At 53.7% G+C, this 19,181-nt stretch overlaps 1 protein-coding gene across 14 annotated transcripts in view; it reads right to left on the reverse strand.

Moving 5' to 3' along the window:
• CUX2 (cut like homeobox 2) overlaps nt 1-19,181 on the reverse strand; it is a 232,590-nt gene that overhangs the window by 53,461 nt on the left and 159,948 nt on the right. For all 14 annotated transcript variants that reach the window (XM_079149484.1, XM_079149488.1, XM_079149489.1 and 11 more), the window contains one exon: nt 786-864. In XM_079149484.1, coding sequence (XP_079005610.1) covers nt 786-864 — 79 coding nt within the window. The remainder of the gene's footprint in view (nt 1-785; nt 865-19,181) is intronic.

Genomic DNA, 19,181 nt, shown 5'->3' on the forward strand with positions numbered 1-19,181 from the left:
ACCAGGGACGTCGCTCTCCAAGAACAGCCACTACATCGATTCCAACAGCATGAGTGACAGCACAGAGTTCATCACTGTAGCGTGAACCATGCGGGGCAGCTGGCATAGTCACCAGTCCTGCAGTTAGGTCCATCTAGCTTTTCCCTTCCCATCTGCTCCTGGCAACCGCCAATCTGCTTGTCTCTGGCCTTGACTTTCCTGGACATTTCCTCGAGGGGCATCATGGGACATGTGGCCTTATATGTGTGGCTCTTTCACATGGCGGCATGCTTTCAAGCTTCGTCCATGCCGGGATGGTGTCAGACGTCGTTCCTGTTCGTGGCTGGATGACGTTCTATCGTACGGATAGACACCTCTTCAAAATCCATTCATCCCTCCATGGACCTGTGGCTGCTTTCCCTTCTGGACACCTGAGCAGTGTCAACAGATTTCACTTTGCCTGCGTGTATGTTTTCTGTAAGTGGAACCGTTCAGTCTGTGCTCTTGCGGGTGTGTCCGTCCCTCAGCATCAAGGTTTTGAGGGTGGTCATGCCATTCTGGGGAAAGGCTGTACCTCCTGCACCCCCTCCTGGCAGGGAGGGTTGGCGCCTTCTGTTATCTGCAGTCACAGGACGGGGGTTCTACTACGCAAGACACCCAGCTCCCCAGGAAGGCCCAGAATGGGGTGTGGAGCTCAAAGCCTGAGAGGGCCTGTCCCCAGATTTCACTGCCTGGAGGACCTTGTGTGGTGTCCTCATGGCTGTTCCTTGATAATTATTCAATTATGGAGACCAAGTGTTTCTTACCTGGTGCTTCAATTAATTGCTTGTAAACACTCAGAAAAGCCGCCTCTGCCTCCTGGCTTCTCTTACTAAGGGCCACCACCTTTGGAAACAAGAGAAAGAGTCATGTGTAACCATGATATCTGGAAGAAATGTGATCATTTTCTCTCTGGGCAACCGTGGGAGAGGGTGGGGAGATGAAGGTTACAAGTACAAACTCTGAAGTTAGGGAATCTGGGTTCCAATTCAGCTCCACTGTGTCCAGCCTGTGTGACTCTGGGGCAAGTCATTGCCCCTCTCTGATCCTGTTTATTGGTCTTTAAAATAGGAGCAAACAATGGGACCTATTTCTTAGGCCTGTTGTGAGGATTAAATGAAGCTGCTTAAGCATGCTGAACATAGATTAGTAGTTATTATTCATCTTTTTGTTATAAAAATGTTTATTATATTGGAAGTTCAAATAGGACATATATTTTTGGGAAAAATTGGGACTATTTCCCTGGGGAATATTTCTAACTACTGAAAATTGGAGAGAAATTGTCAAAATTCTTGAAAGACATCAAGCGGCTTCAACAGATATCAGAGAGCAAAGGGGTTAGGTGAAATGGTGTCGGGCAGACTGAAAATGCTCACACCAAAGCTTCCTGACCAAATTGATAAATGCACGGTGGGTAACCCGCGGAAGAGCCACGTCCACGCCATCATTCTCTTGCTCTGGATCTTTCTCCTTCAGCCAAGGAGACTTTGTGAGATGCTTTGGGCAAGACAGACGTCATCCTGGAACATGTGGACGTGTGTTTCTCAAAGGGCCTGGTGGCGGCTGACCTAGGGTTTGGCACATCTCAGGTCCTCTCCTTAGAGTGAGCTCGGAGCACACAGTAGGTGCTCAACCTAATTCCTTGAATGAGGAAATCCAAGTGGGTTGCCTCCCACTGTAGGTCCTGACCATGACACCAGCCTGGGGTCTCCCATTGGTGGGGGATGGTCCGTTGAGAAAGGTGGCCAACTGAGGACAGCCCTGGGGACAAGCTGCCCAGGTCCAAATCCTAGCTCGGCTGCTGACAAGTTGTGTGTCCTCGGGCAGAACGGTCACTTGAATCCCTGTGCCTCTATTTCTCCATTTGTAAAATGGGGGTGATAATACAACAATCTCCCACAAAGGGACGCTGACAGCATCACATGATCCAACACAGTAATGTCCTGTGGAACACTCCTGGCACCGACTAGGCCCCACAGCGTCACTCTCAGTTAGGACCAATACCTTCCTTCTTGCCAGGAAGAGTGACAGGCTCTGCACAGTGCCACGTGCGGACCTGAGCTGTGCTTAGCTTTGGTGACGTACAGAGGCCACCTGATAAAGGCCCCGCCTCCCCCACAGCAGTGCAGCCACAGACCACATGTGGCTGCTGAACACTTGAAATCGGTGTGTCCAGATCAAGACTGTGGTATGACACACACGTAGGGTTTTGAAGCTTTAGTTTAAAAAAATACAAGACCTCAATGCTTAAATTTTTTTTTTTTTAATTTGCCATACAGGGATTGGACCCGGGGGTCCTCCACTATTAACTTACAACCCTGGCACTTTTCTTATTTTTTGAGACACTGTCTTGCTAAGTGGCTGAGACTGGCCTCAAACTTGCAATCCTCCAGCTTCAGCCTCTTGAATTGCTGGGATTATTGGTGTGCACCACTGCTCCTGGACCTCAACACTGTCTTAAATACTGATTACATATTGAAGTGATAACAGGTAATCACTTTCTACTTTTAAAAAATATGGCTACTAGAAAATACAAACTTGCATCTGTGGATCACACTGTATTTCTATTGGTCTGAAGACTTTACAAGGCCCAGGTAGAAGTAGTTGATTAAGACAGGGAGAGAGAAATATGGCTGAGTTGAACAAGTGATTAAAGGAGACCAGTACCAAAGCTCTCTTCCCATTGTTTCTCCCTGACCTTTCAGAGTGAGAGACAGCTCTTCACTCCCTCCAGACACTTCTCGAGGGCCTGCTGTGCGCCCAGCAGTGGGGCTGAACCCAGCCATGACATGCGGGCGTGGGCCCCTCCATGGCACTTGTGGCTCACGAAGAGGCCGACATTAAGGCAGACTCCCCAGACAATTCGTTAATTACAAGTGCTAAACGCTTGGCAAGAAAAGTACATGGGTGCCTGCAGAGGGTGAGCTGGGGGAGGTGACCCACTTTGGTGGTGGAACCTAAGGAATCATCTCCCCAGAAGGGAAAGGTGGTGGGGGAGGGGAAAGGCCAAGAAGGATGTTCTAGAATCTAGGCAAAGGGGGGAAAATCACCAAATGCAGGCAGATTTTTATTCTTGTTGAGATGGACAAGACGCAGTTCCTCCCTGGGGTCTCAGAGTTGTGTGGGAGACATAGCTATGAGGAACCACAAGGTGGGAGGAACTGTAAATGCTCCCTGGGGTCTCCTGGGCAGTGGGGGTCAATGAATGCAGAGGCTGGCGGCACCACTGATGGGCAGACACAAATAAGGGCACTTGGCATGTACTACACAGGCACCAGATGTGCTTTCTCTTCTTGATCTTCTAACTGCATGGACATGCCAATCGCTGAACTGAGGCTCCCATTATCCCCCTTGTACAGATGAGGAAACCGAGGCTCAGGAAACCCAAGGCCACCCAGTTAACAAATGGCCAAGCCAGGACCTACACCAGCTCTGGGGGTCTGAATTCAGACACCAGCCCTCTTGGCTCCTGGGACCTGGACCCCACTGCCTCACAGGTCCTCTGGGCTGTGTGAGGTTAGAGGCCACTGTGTGGCAGACCTGGTGCCCAAGGAAACCACAAGAAGTGAAAGTGACTCATCCCTTGACTCCTAGGTGAAGATCAGCAGCAGATCAGTGGGCAGTGAGGCTTAGAAAAGGCACGAGTTGGTTCCCTCGATTTCTAAAGAGGAACTCTGAGCGAGGCTGGGGCAAGCGCTGGAAGAGCCCAGCTCCCCGGCCCTGCCCACTGCCCCCACTACCTTCCCTGAATGGCACTCATCAGTTTGGAATGCATATGATTTATCTCTGACTGTGTCCTTACAATGCCGATCTTCCCATGAGCTAAGTGTCCAGCACTACAGCCACCAGCCATGTGCTACTGATCACCCGAAATGCAAACCTTCCAAACTGAGGTGAGTTGTAAGCCTAAAACACACACACACACACACACACACACACACACACACACACACACACGAAAGATCCCAATGATTATATTTGGAGTGACATGTTATGAACAGATGAGGCTAAATAAAAGATATTAAAACTAAAATTACCTGCTTCTTACTTTTAAAAATGTAGCTACTAGAAAATTTAAATTACCTATGTGGCTGACTGGCTATCTATCTATCTATCTACTTGGGAATTGGGCCCAGGGGTGCTCTGTCACTAACCTACACCCCCAGTTCTTTTTACCTTTTATTTTGAGACAGGGTCTCACTAAGTTGCCCAGGTTGGCCTTGAACTTGCACTCTTCCTGCCCCAGCCTCCCAGGTTGGTTACATTTTATTTCTACTTTGGCAGTGAATACACAGATCAAGGACTGGCAAATTCAAATCTGGTCCTGCATCTGTTTGTGTAAATAAAGTTTTATTGGAAAACAGTCACAGTCATTCATTTATGTGTTCTCTGTGGCTGCTTTAACGCTTCCAAGCAGAGTTGTGTACTTGTGACAGAGACTCTGTGATTTGCAAAGCTTAAAATATTAACTATCTGGCCCCTTCCAGAAACACGTTTGCTGACCTCTGCTTTAGAACTTCATCTATCAGCTGGACAGTATTTTCAAAAGCAGAGATCAAAAGGCAGCCTGGAATGGCCTTCAGTTGGAATCAGGTCACATTTAGGATGTCCCACAGTAAATGTGACTCTCCAGGATCTGTTTGGATGTCCTGCTTCACTTAGTCTTGTTCAAGAATAATGAATGTCCATTTCTAGAAGACCAGACCCATAAATTCCTGATTCCAGAGAGTGACTCAGTTTCGGGCTCATGTTAAGCATCGCACGGCCTCAGTCTGCGGATGCATCAAGCGGGTAGAGTGACCCCACCTGGCTGAGAAGGTGAGCAGAAAGGCTGTGTTGCTGTGGAAGTTGGTGAAAGCTTTCCAATCGCTCTTCTCCTAACCACGCAGGATGGCTTTTCCAAGTGCTGCCCCTCTGCACTGCACCCATGTGCCCAGGCCAGGGAGGCTCTGCAGAAATAACAGGCCACGTGTGGCTGCCTCATGGAACAGAAGGGCGGAGGAGTGTCTGGAATGACAGATTCGGCTTGTGATTGGCAGACCTTTGAAGGCCATCTGGGGGAGGGGAGGAGGCGGCGGCAGGGGCAGCTACGCTCACCTCAGGTCACCACTGGAAACGCTCAGCATCTGTGAGTGCTGGCATTGACACCGGCCCTGTGCTACAAGGGGTGGGGTGTGTCTGGTCTCCAGTAGGAACAGAACAGGTGCAGAGACAGTGGAGCTGGAGGGACAAGGTCTGCTGTAGCTGCCTGGCTCTCGTGGCTCAGGGGCTTAAAAGACGGTAAAACGGTGGGCCCAGGAGGCTGCACTTCTGTGAGCAGAGGTGACACTGCACATGCTGAGGTGGCTGTGGCTTCTGGAGATCAAAGCCTTACTGTGCACTTAGCGATTTATCTTCAGAATCCCTCCCCACCTCTACAACCTGGGGACATGTTACTGCCCCATTCCACAGAGGACAAAACTGAGGTTGAGGAGGCTCAGTGTGGAGATGAGGGAACTAGTTAGCTGCAGAGGTGTCAATGCCGGCTCTCATTCCAGGCCTTAGACTTACACCAACAGACAGTTTCTCAGAGTGGGGACCCTGTGTTGGAGTCTGCACACTCCTTCTCCGTGGGCAGCACAAAAGATAGCAGCACACTGGATGCTCTGGCCCACGGGAAAAACTCCTCTTCAGCTTGGTTTGACCCAGTGTTTCCCCAGACACGTTTGGCCCCGGGACTGCAGGGAGTGAATCTGGAAACTAGGGTTCCATGGAACATGCTTTGAGAACAGCTTGCCATTTATCACTGGGCTGGGGCTCTGGGGAGGGAAGGGCCTGGAGGTTCTGGGACGGGGTAGGGGACCTGGGATGTCAGAAATTCTGGAAGAAATTGAAGACTGATGAGCAATGGAAAGGAGGTAGGTGCCTGAGGGTCTGGGATTGGCACTTCTGAGCAACTGTGAGGCGGCTTGGGATGAGCTCTGGGAGGCTCGGGTCAGCTCGGGATGTCTGTTAATGCCTTCTGGAGGCTTCTCCCCTGGGGGCATGTGGTGGGGTGAGCAGAGGGCAAGGGGGAGCACAGTCTGAGGGAGGGCCGATGTGGCTGGGTGGTAGAGGCTTGCCCAGACACAGGCGGCCCAGGAGTGAGGGGCCAGGGCCTGCAGCTGTGGTCCTTGGAAGACCTTTCAGCTACTGTGTCGAGAGGAATAGATGCTGAGCCCTCGGGATTCTGGAGGTAGGATGGATGGGTGGGCAGGGCAGAAATCTCCAGGAAGCTGTCCAAGGGCTGCACCATGAGGTGCCGAGTTCCCCACCAGGGAGGCACCAGGCCCATGCCCATCCGTCTGAGGCTGCGAGGGAACTGGAGAGCCCTGCATGCCAGGAGGCCCACGCTGACCAGAGGACACGCAACAGCTCCCTTCCGTGCAGTAACGCTCTGCCTTCTTCCCACCCAGAGGATGGGACCACGGCTCCTTGTCTGGCCTGGGCATCTTTATCACCAATGATAATGGCCACGGCGAGCACCCGTCCTGGGTGCTGTGCTCCTCCCTGCGCACCTCGCAGGAGGAGGGGTGTGCGGCCCACCTCAGGCATGAAGGCGTCAGAGCAGGAAGGGCGCGCGCCACTCTGGGTTGGCTGCTGGGACCCTGACCCAGCCCAAGCTTCTCTCCTCCACCCAGGACTACTCCCTGCTGGGGCTTTGTGGGGGCTGGTCTGACCCGAGGAGTGGGCACCAGCAGGGTAGGTGGGCATCTGGGCGGCCGCGGGGCAGCGGGACTGCAGCCCGCCTCCGCGTTTGCCAGCAGCAGGTCCCGGGCGGGGACTAATGCGCTCTCCGCCATGAATCTTTGATGTGTCCGAGCAAATGAAAATTACAATTTAATGTCAAGGTGTCAATAAGAAATAAGAGTTTGGCTTTTGTTTTTCGTTGCTGTTGTTATCTGGGCTCTCAAGACTCCTGCCAGAGTGGGGCAGCCGCCTAGGACCTCGGCTGGCCTGAGACCTGGGGTCCCGGGAGGCCCCGTCCCAGAGAGCGACGGGGAGGAAGCGAGTTCTGAGCCCAGCTCGGAGTGTCTGGATGTAAATCACTGACTCACTCGACTGCTCTGCATAAGCCGCCAACTCTGCCAGCGTCACGTTAAAGGGCGCACTTGTGCTCCGTGGCTGCTGTGGGCATCCTGCTCCCCACTTGCCACCCTCCAATGATGAAGGGCAGAGCCAGGCTGCCTTATCTTTTTGGTACTGGGAACTGCTTTGACACTGAGCTATATTCCTGTCCCCACCCCTCCACTTTTTCTTTAAGACAGGGTCTCACTAAGTTGCTGAGGCTGGCCTTGAACTCGTGATCCTCCTGCCCCAGCCTCCAAGTTGCTGGGATTACAGGGGTGGACCACGGCGCCTGCTTCTAATGCTTCTGGCTTTTCATGTGGACGTTGTTTCATTTCCACAATCAGATTGCACGTGTCTGGAGGGCAGAGTCTGGCATTTAAAACATTGAAATGGAACAGTGCATGGCAAACGTAAAGACAGTGCAGATGTCCAACCAACACAACAGATGTCCACCCAGTATCTCCCAGAGATGGGGCTGTTGTAGACGCTGGGCACTCAGAACCAAGCGAGGCTGACCCAAACACCTGGCCTGGTGGAGCTCGTGTCTCAAAATGTACGTGGGCAATAACACAGTGTGCAATGTACAAAGTGGGAGACGGTCAAGTGCAAGAGGGAAGGGAATGAAACAGGAGAGGGACAAGAGTCCAAGGCGGTGCCTGTGCTGCATATAGGGCCAGGAAAGGCCTTGGGAAAGGTGACTCACAGAAAGGGAGAGAATGAATCATGGGGAGATGTGGGAGAAGAGTACTACAGGCAGAGAGAACAGCAGGTGCAAAGGCCCTGCATATTTGCATATTTGGCTTGTCTGAGCAACAGGAAAGATGTCAGCATGGTGGGACCTGTGCAAAAGCAAGAAAACAGCAGGGTGGTCACTGTAATGTCCAGGCGAGTGATGCTGGCAGTGCAGAGCAGGGTGGTTGTAGCTGCAGTGGGAAGGAATGCTTAGATTCTAGAACAGGATTTGTTCTTGGGGGATAGAGTCGCTGCAGTGGCATGAGAGCATGACAGGATGACTTGACAGTTTGGGGTGTGAACAACTCAAACACCTCCAATGGCCACTGCTGTGATCTTCTCCTTTACAGTTCAGGACAGGCTGGGCACAGTGGGCACTAACCAACTCTGAACGAAGGACAGACCTGGAATGACTGGAAGGAACCCAAGAGGCACCCTGGGGTCATCTTCCACACTGCAAGCTCACCTCCCGAGCCCAGAGGATGGCAAAGGGCAGCCGATGAGCAACCTAAACGAGGCTGCCACCTTGACCGCTCTGCAAGCTCACTGAGGAGTAAGCCGGGGAGCGGGGGCAGAGGCCAGGACCTGCTGGCAGGTCCCCAGCCCTCTTCCCGGGAAGCCCGCAGCAATGTAGGAGTACCTGAGAAGCTGAACCCGGGATGAGGAGGCCTGGATCCTGTCCCACCAGTGCCTGAAGCCTGTGCCCTGTGCAAGCCACGCCCCTGCTGAGCCTCAGTTTCCCCATCGTACAGTGAAAGGGCTGGGCTGCAGGCCCAAGGCCCCTGCTAGCTGTTTTTGCATTGATTCTCATCACCCAGACTGACAGACAGACACTCTCCTCCAGCATGTGGACCCCTCCCCACTGGGATTTTCATGAGGCTGGTGCAGGACCCAGGAAGCCCACTCCAGGCTCTGCTGGGGCGAGGACCATGTGCACTTTTATTCTAATATTTGTAATTATTCCCAGGCTAAAAATAAGGCATGGAGCATGGTGTTTTCCGACGTCGGCATTAAGAACACTTTTATCCCACACAATGTGGACCCCAGAATGCATCTGTGTCAGGCTCCCCGAGACACCGAGCAGAGCTCCACGCAGGGCTGGCTTTCACGGCTCAGAACAGCGCCAAAATGGAATGTCCCGCGAGCAAAGGCTGGCAGGCCTGCTATTAGCAACGGTATAATCATCAATTACGTCCAATCACAAACTACTGATTTTATAATTATCAAATGAAGTTCTAACTTCTCACCTCCGCTCAGTGGCAACTAATATAATCTCTCAGTTCGAAAAGGAACCTTTTTTTCTCCCCATCTGCCTCCGTCTCTCTCTCTTCCTGGGAAAAAACATTTTCCAGGCCTCCACGTAAGACGGCATTGAAATTGCTTGTCACTCAAAACAAAGGCGAAGCACTCATGTGTAATTCACCAGCCACCTGAACAGACTGCCTGTTTTCCTCTAAGCATCCACGCACCGAAGCACAAAGATCATTTTTCTATTGTTAAAATTGTATAAGCTGGGGCTTTTTTTAGCAGTGAATACACAATTTCACTTCTCTTCTGAGGGCTCCCAGCATAAAAAGGACAGGAGGTTTTCTTTAGTGCCTTACAAATAAATTTTGCTTTGGGGTAATAAAGAAAAAAATCAACTATAGGCTCACATAATGAGCTGGAGAGCTATCAATTATTCGGCAAGGCTGTATGTGGAGATGAGGGCGGGAGAGAAGTCATGCTCCCTGTCAAGCCGGGTGTGGCCGAGGAGGAGGCCGGAGGATGGAGGCCGCCATCCCGAGCTCTGGGAAGCCGCCGCAACCCGCTTTCCTTTTGGAAGCTGCCAATACCGAGAATGTGGCTCTGTGCCAACTGGTAGATGGCTGGTCGGCTACGCCACCCCAACAGCCAGGCGTGGGTGCTCCGGTCCTGAGGGGACTGCAGCGTGGACTCTGGTTGCCTCTCTGGTTGCTGCAGAGGCCCCGTGCGCAGCCCACTAGGAAATCCTCCCACGGCTTAGCCCCCGAGGCCAGTTCCCATCACAGAAGCCCAGTTTTTCTGCATAACATTATAATCATAATACCTTCCGATTTTAATCTAGAGCTTTTTATACAGTACAAAGACTTTTCACAGATATTAGCACATCTGAGCCTCCAAACATCCCTGGGGCAGCCCCAGGCAGGAAGACGGTTCTTGTGTTAGAGGCCCAGAGAGGCTGAGGCAGTGGCTCCAAGTCACACAGGAGACATGGAGGCAAGAAGCAAACGGGGGTGGGAGGTGTCTTTGGAGTGGAACCAGTCTTGTGGCTGGGAACTGGTGGGGGCGGGATGGAATCTGTGTGACTCCTCCCACTGCAAGTGGGCAGGTGCCTTCCATCCTGGGTAAACTAGAACAATCTCCAGTTCACCCCTTAATGTTCCCTTCCCTCATGGGAATGAGCTGTGCTTTCCCGTGAGGAGCAAAGAAGGGGCCTCCTGTCAGCCCCCAGAAGATGCTCCTAAGCACAGCGCTCTTCTCTCTGCGGCAGCTGTGAATGGCGGGAGCCATTCTGTAGGACACTGTGACTGGGCACGCGATGCCGTGCAGTTTTCAGAACCCACCCAGCTGCGCGACATGTTGAGCCCAAAGTCAGCTGCAGTGTCGGCTGACAATGACACATCAATGCAGGTTTGCCCGCGGCTGCAAATGCAGGGTGTTCATAGTGGGGAAGTGGGCTGGTGGCAGGGGTGCAGAGCCCGTAGGAATGCTCTGTACTGTCAGTCCAACTTCTAAACCTAAAACTGCTCTACAGCAGAGGTCTGAGTTAGAAAGAGGACAGTGGACACATACAGCATTCGCTCGGTGCCAGGCACTGTTCTAAGTGCTTAGGCATGAACCCTGTGAGGTCTGCACCGCCATCATCTCCCCATCCTACGAATAGAGAAAACAAGACTTCAGAGAGGCGAGTGACCTGTGTGCAGTCACACAGCAAATGGAAGAGCTGAGAGTCTGCTCTTGCTGTGGGAATAATGAGGTGACACATCATCATTTGGTTCTCCACAGTTGGCCCTGCTCCCTGTGCTCAGGGTGTGGCTCAGGTGCGTCCTACTTCGCTCATGGGGGTCATGTGGCATGTCAGACTGGGGGTCATGAAAGATGGGTCCAGGGCCAGATGCACCCCAGAACCATATTTTCTTGGATCCTGTAGTGTTTTAAAAATATTGGAGCTGTCAAAATTCATCAAGTCATACACTTAAGATCTGTGCATTTTACTGTATGTAAATGATACCTCCATAAAGTACTGTGAACATGAAAATATGTGCATATATATTGAGCCAGTATTTAAAAACCAGAAGAGTTCCAAATTGCTGGCTTCTTTTGGGAAATGAGAGGATCTGGCCACCCTGGGCCCGCTTCCACTGACAACGGCCACCTGGAGCCGGCTGGCAGCCGTCTGTCAGGACAGGCCGGGGCCTGCAGATCTCCTGGAGGCCCCCACGCCTGTGCCCACTCCACTCCACGAGCATGCTCTCCCACCTAGGCCCACAGCCTCTTCCCCTGCTATGTCCCCTCGCCTTCCTCGAGGCCATCAGCACCTCGTGGAAAGTGATTCAAAGTCAGATGACAAATAGGCAGTGGTGGGACTGGGTCCCCTCTGCTCTGCTTCCTGGCTTCAGGCTGCCCCTGAGGCTGGCCAACAGCCTCTCCAAACTGGAAGACCTCCATGGGAGCCCTGAACCCTGCATACGGGAAGGCCAGGCCTGCCTGGCTTGGAGGAAAAGGGCCACCGAGCATCCAGAGTACTGTGCCTTCCTGGGAGGACCTGTATTCTGTGTCCTGATTGGGGCGGATGGGCAAGTGGGTTCTGGTGAGAAAGGGGCCCAGAAGCGGGGTGGGTGAGGGAGAGGGCGGGGCCATGTACAGCTGGCACCTCATAAAGGCCTGGGGACTCAAGGTGGGCTGCAAAGAGTTGGGTCTGAGGGAAGAGATCTGAAATCCAGTCTCTGGCTGTGACCTTCCTGCAGCTTCAGAGCCTCGGTGCTCACTGGGGAATGGACTCAGGGACATTCCAGAGCAGCCAGGGGACAAGCTCAGGGAGGCGAGCAGCGGGCAGAGTCTGGCCAGCACCACTACTGACCATGTGTTGGGTGACAGATGTTTGAAGTAGTATCTTTCCTTGACCTCCCATGCCTCAGTTTCCCTGCCTGGAGAGCAGGGACACCAAAGGCCAGATGCATGTGAAAAGATTCACCTTGTCCACTACTAAATAAGGGGTGAGGTCAGTCAGATCCAAGACAGTTCCTAGAATTTTGAGTCTGAGGGTTACTAGAGAGTGGCAAAAGTCGGCACCATCCATGGGGCATCTGAGAGATGGAAACTGCTGGAACCCGAGGGCTGGCACCAACTGGCCAGAGTGTGGGCAGGAGTGTCAGCAAGGCCGAGAACCACCCGGTCTGGGACTCACGGCTGTCCAAGTCTGCAGGCCAGGCTGTTAACCTGCTGCCCTGTTGGCTTGGTGACCCCGACCCAGCAAGCGCTTGGGCTTCCCTGAGCTCTCTCAGCCTTCAGCCTTGATGGCCTTGTCCCTGGGAGGCCGGCAGGGGTCCCAGGCGGCAGGAGTCTCTCCTCTCCGAGTGATTTTTGGCAAGTTCTCCAAAATGCCAGCCCAGAAGAGCAAAGCTAAAAGAATGTGTGTGCCCTTTAAAGAGAGGCGGCCACCCAAATGCCAAATGAGTGCCACCCCACCCAGGCTTTTAAATATAGCAGCGTCCTTTCCAGAGGTCCCTGCAGAGTGTGGCTGGAGACAGCCCTGTGGAAGCCTCAGCTGGTGCAGACAGGCAGGCACACTGGGCCCAGCGGCGACCTCACTGTGGACTCGGTACACCGATAGGGGCTCCAGAGTTGGGCTGTGTGGCCATGGGCGGGCTGGTGCCTGCTCTGTGCCAGGTCCTCATCTGAGAATGCTGGTTATTAAGAAGGGGCCTGCAGCAGGCCAGCAGGTGAGGCTGGGCAGACGCCATGCGTGCAGCCAGCACTGACGGGACTCAGGCCCAGCCCAGTCCTGGAGCCAGGAAGGAAGGCTGGGGGCAGCAGGAGGTGACGGCACCTTAGGAGGAGCAGGCTTGCAGGGCCTGCGGAGGAGGGCTTGGTGGGGTGGCTTCGACCGCTGCTGACCAGCAGAAGGACAGTGGGCTCATGCAAAGGCGGAGTGCAGAAAAGCCCTCCTGACCAGATGACCTTGGAGTGAGGCCCCCGGGCAAGGCTGGGAGTGCAGGGTTCACGTCCAAAGCCCCACAGGCGGGCGTTTTGCTCAGGGTTAGAACAAGTTTGTTACTAAGCAGTATGTAGAGATTTAGGAGACTGTATACACACACGGAACCAAGATCCCCAGATTTCCTGGGAAAATTGGAAGATGTGGCCCCGCGGGCGCACGACACAGAGCTCCACTGACAAAGCAGCAACGCAGCCAGCAAGTGCCGATCTGAGTGCTTTCCGCACAGGAAGCGAGCAGTCCTCACAAGGCTGTTCCGTGAAACGCCAATCTCCTGTCAGGAGCCAACTTCCTGTCAGGGCAGATTTCAAGCCACCAAGGTCACTGACAGTGGATTTCACTGTAGGAGCCGTTCCAACACACCAGCTATCCACTTGACTTCCCAGACAGGACACCACGGCACAGAGGCCAAGAGACTAGCTCATGATCACACAGCAGGGGAAGTGGGCAGAGGAAGGATCTGGAAACAGGCAGCCTGGCTCTGAACTTTGTGCTCCTGGTCCCCACCATGTGCAGACTGTATTCAGCCTTGCTGGGCAGCGGCCACTCCTGTGGGTGGCACACGAGGTCCTCCTGTGGTCTCCCTGTGCACTGTGCCAGGCTCCTGTGATGATCTGGGGGTGTGCCCCTGCTTTAGGGATAAAGCCTCACCCTAGCCCCCCTCTTTTGGGAACACCCCCAGATACCCAGACAAAAACAGAAGGGGCTTGGATGCAGTAGACCTGGATCCCTTCCTCCACCTGGACTCTTCCCTCTGCCCCTGGCCAGGACACAAATCCAATCGCTCCCCATCTTCCTTACCCCTGCCAGGAGTACGGACACCTTTAGTTTAAAAGAAGGCCCTGTGCTGGACTGGGCTGGGGCTCAGTGGCAGAGCACTCGCAGCGCATGTGTGAGGCACTGGGTTCGATCCTCAACACTACATAAAAATAAGTAAATAAAGTGAAGGTATTATGGCCATCTACAGCTAAAAAAATATTTTAAAAAAGGACCTTTCGCCCCCTTCTTGCCTCCTGCTGTCCTGTACAGCAAGATTTGGAAACGAGACTTAAAGAGGAGAACACTGGGCCCATCTGCCTTGGGTTGCAGCCCAAAATGCCGCCGTGCCCACTGGGACTGAGCTCTGTGGGTTGCACACCTGGGTAGCAAGGAGGGGGCCTGGGGGACAGACCCCAGTTTTTGCTGCTTCTTAAAGACCCACAGTGACCCTTACTGCTCCCAGCTGAGAGGCCCGGATGGCAGCCAGCAGCAGAGAGGCGAACAGTTGGAGGGAAACATGGAAACAATCAAGGGTGAGCAGAGTCGGCGAGTGAGCTAATTACCTCGCACAGCTTTGAAGTTTCCCGGTTTCCGCTTCCATTATTAATGAGGAATGTCAACTATCAGAGGACAGGGGCTGAGGCTTCCTGACATGCTGGGGAAGGGGGCTTGGCTCTCCCCAGGTGGCCAAGCCCAGCCTGTCCTTCATCAGGCAGGTCCCCAGCTGACCCCTCCCCTGTCTTGGAATTGACTGGGTGGCACACTGGACACCTCCAGATGGACCACCCAGTGCCAGCTGAAGAGAGATTTGCTAAAAGCATCGAATTTGAATCTGACCATGCCCCTCGATCCAACGGCCCACGCACAGCAAACGCAGGGGACTGAGGAACAAGACTGACAGTACCTGGGGGACGCCACCAGCAACACTCAGTGCAAGGTGAGGTGACTGGCCTGAGCCCCACAGCTGGGGTGGCGTAAGGAGCTGACCCTCTGCTCATGAGCCCTGCACTCGCCTGCAACTCAGCAAGAAGCTGGACCAAGCCCAGCAGGGCTTTCTGGAGGGTGGGACAAGCTCCCAGGAGAACTGCCCAGGACCACGGTGGGCACTTCTGCCACCGGCGCGAGACCCTCCCTTGCCCCCTCTCTAGGCTGGCTCCCTTCCTCCTCACAGGCCCTAGTGGAAGGTTCCACCAGACAATCCCTTGAGCTTATGTTCACCCGTGAATACGCGACCAGGGCAACCCGACACACCCGCCACAAGAATGGGAGCTACACTCCATGTACGTATGATATGTCAACAAGCTCTGCTGTCACGTACAAATAAGAGAACAACAGCAAGCCCTCAAGCTCACAACCCTGAGGAATCAAAGCCCACCAGTTTAAGGTTGCCTGGCACGACGGATGACCTTGCTCAGCTTGAGACCAGTGTCAGTTCTGGTCCCATCAGCTGTGCTAGGGGAAGGACGCCGGTTACTTTCACAGACGCCAACAGTGCCTGAATACACTTGCGGCTTACAGATTAGAAGGCAATGGTCTACTTGTCCCCGTTTACCTGGGACCTTCCCGGTCTCAGCATGGGCATTTTTGAGTCCCAAGAGTCCCCTTGGTCCAGGGTCGAACTGAGACAGTTGGTCACCATACTTAAGAGACAAATCAACCAACCACCATGGGAGGACCTTGCCTGGTCCTGGTATGAACACAAAACTTCCAAAACAATGAGGAGCCAGTCAGGGGCACTGAAATAGCGCCTGGGTGTTTGATATTAAAAAATCACTGTTAAAACTGGGGCAAGAGACTTACACTGTGGTCATGTTTCAAAAGAGATTCCCTACTTTGCAATTTTTAAAGAGACAGACACTAAGTGAGGTATTTGCAAGGGAGATCACACACTGACCTGGATTTGCTGTGTGACAACGCAGAGGTATGAGGAAGTGGACATGCGTGGCCAGTGCTGGAAATGTGTTTGGATTTTTCCATAATAAAGAAAGGAAGGAAGAAAAGGAGGGAAGAAAGGAAGAGCATAGGAAGAGACACATGATCTGAGTCAAATTTTTTTTGGGGGGTACCCGGGATTGAACTCAGGGGAACTTGACCACTGAGCCCATCTCCAGTCCTATTTTGTATTTTATTTAGAGAAGGGTCTCACTGGGTTGCTTAGGGCCTTGCTTTGCTGAGGCTGGCTTTGATCCTCCTGCCTCAGCCTCCCGAGCTGCTGGGATTACAACTGTGTACCGTGGCGCCTGGCTGAGTCACATTTGACCATTCACAATATGCACATCTGATCTGGAGCAAGGACTGGCAACATTTATGTGAAGGGCCAGAGAGTAAATATTTTCAGCCTTCCAGACCAATGGTCTCTGCACAACGGCTCGACTCTGTCTTGGCAGCATTAAACAGCAGGAGACAATGAGTGGATATGGCTGTTCCATAGGCAGCGGGCTATGGAATTGGCCCAGGGGCTATCATCTGTCAATCTCTGCTCAAGGTTATTCCCTGGGCTCAGCTCCACCACGATTTCCTGTGAGCTTAAGGGAAGTCACTCAGTCTTTCTCAGTGTCCTTTTCTGTGAAATGGGATTAAGAACAGTGATGATTAGGCCAAGTTAAATGCGATGATGAGTGAAGGGAGGCTGGCCCTGTGTCAAACTGAGTGGGTCCTCAGCCAACAGCGGGAGATGCTGTAACCCACCTGTGGCGCCACTGTAACCCACCTGTGGCGCCCTGCCAGAGCATTTTGTTCACTGCCTAGAACAGCATCTGGCACGTGGCACAAGCCCATTAGCACCTACTGAAATGACGGATGACTGTACCTGCGTCCTGCAAGCAAAGAAGCACAAACGGAAAACGTGGTCTCCTCACGACTGCTCAAAACATCACCCCGCCGTGCAGTGCAGTGCAGCGTGGAAGAGGGAACTCAGGGCAGAGATGTGCGAGCCCTCTCTCCCTCCCTCTGCAGGGCGCTGGCTCACAAGATGCACTTCCTGAGGGTCGCGCAGCCTGAGGTTGAGTTCCCTGAAGTGCCGGAAACATTTCAGGGTAGAACTCAACAGGAAGGGGTGGTCCAGGGAAGCTGACCAGTCCAAGTTCTGGTGACCAGTGTCTCTGCTCCTAAAGTCCCCCTAGTCAGAGACAAGAACAGGACTGGATGACCCATGGGGCTGGGCCAATGTGGGAAGTCTTCATCCGGCCTTGGCTGACATCTTGTTTGGAGCCATTGGAGTGGTTTGCACTCCTCTTTCACAGTGTGTGTGTGTGTGTGTGTGTGTGCGTGTGTGAAGTCTTGGAGCAAGCAAACCATGTGGAAGGGTCTGTTATGCTCTAGATATGTGATGTGCCCCAAAAGTTCCTGAATGAGATGATACGAACATGTTCAGAGGTGGAATGACTGGACTGTGAGCGCTGTAACTGAACGGTGGATTAATCCACTGGTGCGGCTAGCCGGGTGGTGACTGCAGGCAGGTGGGTGTGGCTGGAGGACGTAGATTACTGGAGGTGTGACTTTGGGGCGTAAATTTTGTCCCTGGTGAGCAGAGAGCTCTCTCCATGTCCTGAGCTGCTTCCTTCCTCCATACCCTTCCAACATGATGTTTGGCTTCACCTGGGTCCACAGCCATGCAGTTGGCTGACCATGGACTGAATCTCTAAAACTGTGTGCCAAATTAAACTTTTCTCCCTCAAAATTGTTCTTGCCAGCTACTTTGGACCCAGTGAGGGAAGCTGACTAAAACAGGATGAAACGAGAAGGCATGAGAAACCGCTCCACTGGCAGAACCAGACACAACACCCCCCCACCTCCTCCCGTTTTTGTTTGTGTGGCCCTGGGCTTGTGCATGCCAAGTGTGTGCTCTGCCCGAGTCATACCCGGTCCTACTGGGCTCCTCCTGACCTTAACGTAGGCCTGGCTGATGCCTGCACACTTCTGGAGCTTTCTAGACCCTGAAACAGACACCTGTCTACCATCTCCGTTTGCTGAGAATCACTCAAACGCTCCTCCAGGGAGCCAGATGCCAAATGCCTTCAGGAAGCGAGCAGGTGAGCCCGGGGAGTGAAGCCACGAGGGCTGGGGGCGGGACCGGCCGTGGGGAGAATGGACTCTGTCTGCGCGCATCTGCATCTGCATCCAATTTTAGAGAAGCTTCTATGCCAGGCAGACGAAATCGATGTGAGGCTGACGGAGCCGAGGGCGGGCTGCACCTGTGATCCTCCCTCCTGCCCTGGGAGCAGCCCCAGCCGCATGCTCGGGCCAGGAACCTTCCTGACGCCGCTGCCTGCACGGGGCCACCGTGCTCTCCACTGAGCAGGATGTTCACTTTCTCCAGTTTGAACTGGAACTGGTCGATTTAGGTGCTCCTGGGTCGGTACAGCGAGTGACTGTGGGGTGGACCGGAAACTGAGGCGGCCTTCTTGGCCGCACCTTCCTTGAGCCTAGGGAGGCTGCACGAGGGACCTTGCCTACCGGGTTCTGGACTCTTCTCTTGGTTGCTCGTCAGGCCTGTTGGAAGCCCAGCTGTGCTTCTGCAGCTGTCAGGCTGGAGTCAGAGGAAAGAGCTGTAGTGTGAACTTGGGTCCAAACCCCAGCTGCTCTCACTGTGGAACATGTCACCTCCCTTGCCTGTGTGTCCTCCGTGCAATGGCCCAACACCAGCGCTTCCCTCTCAGGGCTGCTGAGGAGCCAGCCCAGCAACAGAGGTCGCGGCTGATGTGCCCAGGGGTTCTCTGGGAGCTCACAGGGTGCATCTTTATTTCCTGCGCCCGAGTTTTCTGGTAAGATCGACCTCCAGCTGCCCTTGCTACTCATGCCTCCCACTCAGAAGCCCCCAGGATGTGCGTCAGGGTCTCCCCAGGTCCACCAAGGACAGGGATGGAACCCTGGTGGAGGCTGCAGCTGCCCCTGGGCCTGGGCTGCCTCGCAGCAGCCGCTCCAGGCCTGCCCACTGCCCAAGCAGCAGGCAGCACAGAGATGAAGAGGAAGAGCTTCTCCCTGCGTGACCAGGTGGAGGAGCGGGAGGGCGATGAAAAGCCTCCCAACCAGGTGGACCAGAGCAACGGCCACTTCCGCGGATACACTACTTAAACGCTGTCCCTGTGGCCAAGCAGGAAGTCCTCCCAGGGCTGGGACTAGGGAGGGATGGGCTTGCGACTGCCTAGCGACGTATCATTAATTTCGTTTTGTTTCCCACTAAGGCGTCCACCCGGCTCAAGGTGAGAGAAGGCGACCGGCCTGCAGCTTCTCAGATTGATAGATTACACTCCTGCGCGGGGTCCGTTTCATGCTTGGTGACTCCGCAGCAAAGCAATTATCACTGTGGAATGCATAATGGCCTAATTAATAACTAATGTCAGGCTGG

This window comes from Sciurus vulgaris (assembly GCF_902686455.1).
Source record: "Sciurus vulgaris genome assembly, chromosome: 8".
Taxonomy (NCBI): Eukaryota; Metazoa; Chordata; class Mammalia; order Rodentia; family Sciuridae; genus Sciurus; species Sciurus vulgaris.